The 7,500-nt window shown below is 49.5% G+C and overlaps 1 protein-coding gene across 1 annotated transcript in view; it reads left to right on the top strand.

Moving 5' to 3' along the window:
* plcb3 (phospholipase C, beta 3 (phosphatidylinositol-specific)) overlaps window positions 1–7,500 on the top strand; it is a gene marked incomplete in the record, with an annotated part of 97,347 nt that overhangs the window by 22,381 nt on the left and 67,466 nt on the right. The window contains 2 exon segments of the mRNA XM_062515771.1: window positions 5,151–5,219; window positions 6,652–6,792. Of these exon segments, the coding sequence (XP_062371755.1) occupies window positions 5,151–5,219; window positions 6,652–6,792 (210 nt within the window).

Genomic DNA, 7,500 nt, shown 5'->3' with positions numbered 1-7,500 from the left:
AATCTCTTTTGCTCTTCCGTTTTCTTGGTGTGTGAGTGTGTGTCTCTGTGTGCATGCATGTGTATGTTTTTTTGCACAGGGTGTGTGTGTGTGTGTGTGTGTGTGTGTGTGTGTGTGTCTCTCACTGTGCATTTGGTCTATCTGTCCATCTATCAGTGTCATGGTGTGACGGTGTGTTTGTAATCTATCTGCGCATCTTCTCTTTTCAATGCGTGTGTGACTTCACATTCTTTATTAGTTTCCTTGTATCAAGTGTGGGTGTGTTATTGAGAGTTTCTGTTCTCAGGTTGACTCTGCTGTTCAGTGTTTAAGGTTATGTGTGTGAGAGAGAGAGAGTGTTTGTGTGTGTGTGTGTGTGTGTGTGTCTACCGGTTCCACTGGGGGCAGGGTGTGGTGTCGTCTCATTGTTGTTGTGTAACTTCACCACTCCGCCGCTATTGTGCTGCAGCCGGACGGTTCCGCGCCGCAGTGCCAGCTCTCCCTATTTTAGCCGCGCTCCGTCCAGCCAGATGACCAGAAGCTCCGTCGTCCGTGTGACTCAGACTCGCCGGGCCCGGAGCGTCGTGGAACTCCAAAATCCCATCACTTCATTGTCTCCGCTGGGCCCGTGTCCATCCAAAACACTCGCGACCAAAAAACCCCCAGACGGAACAATCGCGGGGTCATGCGCTGTGCTGTGCTGTGGTGCGGTGCGATGTGCTTTCACCATCAACATGGATCTGATTATGGCGCGCATGACATCATGCGGATTACATCAGACGCCCCCGCACCATGTGCACGCCGCTAAAGTCAGTTACGTCCCTCTGAAGACCATCCAGGGGTCCATCTCTCAAAAGCATGGTTGCTAACTAAGTTAGCAACTTTGGTAGTTACAATGCAATTTCCCATTGCCAACCAGCTAAGTTGGTAACTGCTAACAGGTTATCGACTATAGCTTGATGACCATCCAGGGGTCTGTTTCTCAAAAGCATAGTTGCTACCTAAGTTAGCGACTTTGTTGGTTGCAATGCAATTTCCCATTGCCAACCAACTAAGTTGCTAACATGTTAGCGACTATGTTTTTGGGAAACACACCCCAGGATGACAGCCGAATGCTGGCCATATCTGGCCCACGTCTGGCCCGGATCTGCCTCTTGGTTCAGGGCCGACTCCCTTCCCTCCGCGAGCCTCAGATGTCATTAGACACTAGATCACTTCTCCATCCAATGGCACGGTGCATGGATGTCCGACCTCAGCAGACAGGAAGTGACATCATGAGAGCCCTGCTCCCAGAAGTAAAAAAAGGGAAATGAGCGAGTACGAGTATCAGATCATCGCTACGGTAAACAGCCCGGCCAAACAAGTACATCTCTGTTGCAGGCTCCACAGGCTTCCTGTCCATCTCAGCTGTGCTGAACCACATTAAAATTCAGTGGCTATTTTGGATGTCAAATGGGATCTTAATGTCATTGTTTCCCACAACGATCGACAACGGTCTCCTACAGAAGCATTTGTTAATAAAACACATTTAAATGTCCTCTAACATGTCGAGAGTGACCGACTATGACGAAGCCCATTATACACCCTAGGTCGATGAAACCATGCTGTGTGCTGATTTGCCTGAGCTCTGGCATCGGTACGTGGGTATTGTAGTCTTTTAATCGCCCCCCCCCCCCCCCCCCCTCTTATTTGTGTGAGCTGTAGCTTTGGTACGTGGGTATTGTAGTCTTTTAATTGCCCCCCCTCTTATTTGTGTGAGCTGTGGCTTTGGTACGTGGGTATTGTAGTCTTTTATGGCCCCCTCAGCGTGAGACTCTCCATGCGTGCCCAGGGTGATTGATGCTGCTCCGCTCGCTTGTTTGACTGCGGGCTAAAGCCTGTTCCCCGGTGGGCCGACCACAGCGCAGTACAATCGGCCCAGTTCATCTCCGGGAGTATTACAAATGACATAATGACACAGCAGTGACTAACTACGGGCTAACTATTAAGCTCCGAGTCAACATTTTCGACAATGGGGAGAATTTTGAATGTACAGAGAGTCAAACACACACAGAAGTAGCCTACACACACACACACTCTCTCTCTCTCTCACACACACACACATCACACCACATGACCACACACACACACATGCGCACACACACACCACACCAAATCACCACACATGCACACGTACACACATATACATGTACCCGTTGTGAGTGTATGTGTGCTGGTATATACATGTCTGATGACTCCTACAGGCTCCCTACGGGCATGCAGGAGTCACACACGATCACACGCTCTCTCTTTCTCTCTCTCTCTTTCGCTCTCTTTCTCTCTCTCTCTCTATCTCTCTCTCCCTCTCTCTCTCTCTACGCCTTTCTCTCGTTTCTGGCTCCCCGTGGAAAGTCCGTCTCGCCGAAAACAAGAGAAACCAGGTCTTCCAGTTTTGGAGTCCCTCGTTGTTGTTGTTTTCCTCCTGCGCGCACAACTCTTTCCCCCTGCGGTCCGTGTGGAGCGGGCGTCCCCAATCCACTCTTTACTACTCCACCTCTCCTCCAGGCACACTCTTTTCTTGGCACCGCTCTAAAGAACACGAAACCCACCATGAAGCGAGGAAAGAGAGAAAGAGAGGGAAAAGAGAGAGAAAAGGGGCGGGTTCCAGTACAGCCTCAGTAAGCTGCTATTGGTCCAAAGTGGCTGTGTTTGACAGCGAAAGCAGCAAATGAGCTTTTAGTTTATTCTTCTGGGGGTGCAGCCGTAAGAGACAGTTTAATGGAAATGTGGCCTTTGGGAGCCGATTAAAAAATGTGCGCGTGTATTTGTGTGCGTCTGTGTATGTGACTGTGTATACTTATCTTTGTGTGTGTCTGTGTGTGTGTGTGTCTGTATGTGTGTGTGAGTGTTTGTGTGTCTGTGTGTGTGTGTAGATGTACTGCATGCATTTGTGTGAGCAGTGTGTATGTGGCTGTCTGTGTGACTTTTGCATGTGTGTGTCTTATGTCTCTCTGTGTGCGTGCGTGCGTGTGTGTGCCGTGTGTGTGTGTGTGAGAGAGTGACCCAGAAGCGGCGGTCCCTGCTGAGTCTGTTTGGACTAGAATCAGGCCCCGCCGGACTCCCTGCAGAGCCCTCTAACCCGCGCGTGCACCCCAGGGAGCCGTCAGCTCAACAGCTTCATCATTCACAGAGAGGCCCGCAGAGGCCCAGAGCAAGGCCTCCGACACACAGCCAGAACCAGGGCCAAGCACAGCAGTAATTAACACACAACTTAGACGGATGGGGAGGAAGTGATAGATAGATACATATTTAGATAGATACATACATGCATTCATACATACATACATACGTAGATAGATAGATAGATAGATAGATACATACATACATACATACATACATACTTACATACTTAGATAGATAGATAGATACATACATACTTCGATAGAATCTTAGATGCTTTGTTGACCCCCAAGGGGAAATTCAAGACTTATAGACTTCACAGGATCAATGTAGATGATCAGGGAGGGATGGAGAGATGGAGAGATGGAGGGATGTGTGGGTGGAAGGATGGAGCTGTTGAAAAGGTGGACAAAGCATTGAAAGTAAGATGGTGGTATTCGTTGGTAGTAAGTATTCAAACTAGTATTCAAAAAGCTGCGGAGATATCTGATCAGCAGGGTAGGATGGCACTAGTCAAAGGGTGTTGGGCTGATTTAAATAAGAGGAACAGAGAGAGATGAGCATGAAGAAGTCCACAGCTGAAGAGGGGAGGCCTGTGGGAGAGAGAGAGTGAGAGTGGGATGAGAGTGGGGTGAAAGGCAGCTTTGCTCTTTTGCCAAGCCAACGACTACTTAATGTTTGGCCTCGGATTTGTTTACAAGTGCATTAACGAGCCTCCCTCACTCTTAAAGAAGCAGAGGGGGAACTGGTGTGTGTGTGTGTGTGTGTGTGTGTGTGTGTGTCTGTGTATGTCTGTATATGTGAGTGTGTGTGTCTATTTGAGTGTGTGTCTTTGTCTGTGTGTCTTTGTGTGCGTGCGTGCGTGCGTGCGTGCGTGAGTGCGTGCGTGCGTGAGTGTGTGTCAGAGAGCGCGTGTGTGTGTGTGTGTGTGTGTGTGTGTGTGTGCGTGTGTGTCAGAGAGCGTGCCAGCTTCTGCACTTTCTCAGGCTGAAGGGGCAGCAGGGATCCGGCCTCTGTCTCCACTCCGGCGTTCCCAGCTGTCCCAGTGTTCCGGACCAGTCTCGGAAGACCTCCACTGGCACATCCTAATCCCAGCGCTTTTAACCGCCGCACTAGGGGGGAACGTGTTTAGACGACACCAGAACAGAGAGCGAGAGAGGAAGGGAGGATGTGAGAGAGAGGGGGGAAAGATGGAGAAACATGTGAAAAAAGGCTTTTCAAATGTTTAAAGTTTAGAGCTCCGAAATGGACAGAGACGGAAGAAGGAGGTCGAGGTTTAGAAGTTGTCTTCCTCTATAAAATTGGCCTGTGGTCGTCTCCTCTCCGACTTGTTGACTCGTTCCTCTCTCTCTCTCTCTCTCTCTCTCTCTCTCTCTCTCTCTCTCGCTCTCTGTCTCTCACACGTTTCGCTGGAGTGCTGGCTGGCCTGTGATCTTGGCCGGCGTTGTGTGTGTGAGAGGGAAGAAGGATGGGGTGTGTATGTGTGTGCGTGTGGGGCCTGTCCTCAGAACAGGCCGACGCCGCTCCTCTGCACGTCTGTTGTGTGATGGAGAATTCGGGGCCTGCAGATTTATCACCGATATAAAACTCTTGCTTACATCTCCCACTGTCTCTCTTTCTCTCTCTCGCACTCTCTCTCTCTCTCTCTCTCTCTCTCTCTCTCTCTCTCTTTCTCTGTCTCTCTCTATTTCTCGCACTCTCCTGCTCACTCGCTCTGTCTCTTTCTGTCTCTTTCTCTGTCTCTCTCTCTTTCTCGCTCTCTCCTGCTCACTCGCTCTGTCTCTTTCTTTCTCTTTCTCTCTCTCTGTCTCCGTCTTCATCTCCCTCAGTCTTCATTCCAGGAAAAGACATCATCTTTCTTGAGATATTGCTGTCTTTTTCCTTCTCTCTCTCTCTCTACCTGTCTCTGTCTTGTCAGTCTTGCAGTCTATCCTGGTCTTGATCTCATCACAGAAATGATAATAAAAACATTCTTCTCTCTCTCTCTCTCTCTCGTGTTCTCTCTCGTTCAGGAGGTGGAAGTCTTGGACATCAGCCATATCAGGGACACCAGAACAGGGAAATATGCCAAGTTACCAAAGGTAGGTCAGACTCCGAGTGTCTGCAACACACCATAAATAATAAATAGATGTTTCGTTTCCATCACGGAACACTTTAGTGATGCCACCCTGCACACGCATACGCACACACACACTTGCGCACACACACACGCACACACGCACACACGCACACACGCACACACGCACACACGCACACACGCACACACGCACACACACACAGCTACAGATGAAGGGTTCTGACGATTGCCGTATATCTTCCAATCCACACAATTGAGTATGTGCATGTGCATGTCTTGTACGATGAGTATTTGTCAACAACCCATCGTGATCTACAGATTTGACTTGATATTAGGCACTGTGTCTTTGCTTAATCTGTAAAAGGTTATCGGTAACTGGAACAATCAATTGGATTAAGTGAATTGGGCAGGGTCATAGCAATGCATCCAAATCAAATCAAATCAAACAATTTATCGGCAATAATGAATAAAGACTTTGTTCTCAAAGGTACAGGTATGACGTGAGTATCCATGATGCACAATGCATCTATTAATCTTTTGATTTTGATAAAAAGATAGCCAACAGGAGAGCCTGTGTCCGTGCACGTCTCCAGTGCTGTGTTATGACATCGACCTGCTGGCAGAAACCAAAATGGCAAAGATCAGATCCGAGCGAGTGGAAAAGATCAGCGGTCCGTCAGGGGACAGAGCGAGGGCTGACCGCAGCGCCTCGGGCTCGGCTGGGCCGTTCAGATCGATGATGCTTGAGTTCTTGTGGCAGCACTCTCCGTGTCTTGCGACATCTCGTGTTGAGTGGCCGGCGAAGAGAAGTGCTGGACGGATACAGGAAGCATACGTTTGTAGTTGACGCTGTTACATACGTACGGTGTTCAATGCACCTCTAGCCGACGTCAGACATACGTTTGTTGTTGACGCTGTTACATACAGTACATACAGTGTTCAATGCATCTCTAGTGGACGTCAGACATACATTTGTTGTTGACGCTGTTACAGTACATACATTGTGTGTTCAATTCATCTCCAGTGGACGTCAGACATACATTTGTTGATGAATCTGTTACATACATACGGTATTCAAGACACCTCTAGTGAACGGAAGACATACGCTTGTTGTTGACGCTGTTACATACATCAGTGTTCAGTACACCTCCCGTGGACGTCCGACACATGTTGGTGGAGTGACCTTCTGCATCTACTGGAGGAGTGGGTGCTCCTTTAAGCCAAAGTGGTTATGCACAATAAGGAACCATATACTTAACCAGGAACAACATACGTTCTAGATACTGCCTGCTCCAGTCTGGAAGTTCTGTTTGGGTTGTGGTACACCGGTGTTCAAGGGTTGTTTTGGTGTTATTTGTTGGCTCAATCTCTGTTCTATCCAAGAGATGCTCACTAATTCGATGTGTTCTGTCTGTTCCACGGGTTCCGCTTTGCAGAGCCCCACCGTGCGGGATGTTCTCGGCTTAAGCAAGAACGAGGGGAACGTGGAGGCCAAGCTGGTGACGGTCGTCCATGGCAACGACCTTGTCAACGTCTCCTTCCTCAATTTCCAGGCCATGCAAGAGGACGTGGCCAAGGTAACCATGGTTACCCCCCAAACCATCACCATCACCACCACCACTAACCCATGCATCAAACACACACACACACACACACACAAACACACACACACACACACAAACACACACACAGACACGCACGCACACACAGTCAGGCTGAATTTCCAACACTGACCCCTGCATCTCATATCTTTCTCATGTCTCATACTCTGTATGTGTGTGTTTGTGTGTGTGTTTGTGTGTGTGTGTGTGTGTGTGTGTGTGTGTGTGTGTGTGTGTGTGTGTGTGTGTGTGTGTGTGTGTGTGTGTGTGTGTGTGTGTGTGTGTGTGTGTGTGTGTGTGTGTGTGTGTGCATATGTATGCATGTGTGTGTGTGTAAGCATATCTGTTGAACCTGCTGGCTCATTCTCCGTTGGCCCATACCAGAGCCAGCGGGGCATGAGCTCCCTGCGGTATTCCCTGTCTGTGGGCTGGGCTGGGCTGGGATGTTATGGTTCCATAGCCGCGGTGCCAGAGCTATTGTTCTCTGGAGGCTGGAGAGGAGGCAGGGGTCACTGTTTCCAGCACCTGACCCCCGGCCCTGCCGAGGACCGTCGCCCCCCCCCCCCCCCCCCGGCTCTTATCGCTGAGTTATGGCAGGGGTGGGACGGGTAGATAGAGATGGACAAAGGGCGGGTGTGTGTGTGTGTGTGTGTGCGCGCGCGCATGTGATTGTTGATAATGCTC

This window comes from Sardina pilchardus, chromosome 16, assembly GCF_963854185.1.
Source record: "Sardina pilchardus chromosome 16, fSarPil1.1, whole genome shotgun sequence".
In the NCBI taxonomy this organism is placed as follows: Eukaryota; Metazoa; Chordata; class Actinopteri; order Clupeiformes; family Clupeidae; genus Sardina; species Sardina pilchardus.
The sequence above is the reverse complement of the archived record's forward strand: the minus strand, read 5'-3'. Positions and strand labels throughout refer to the sequence as shown.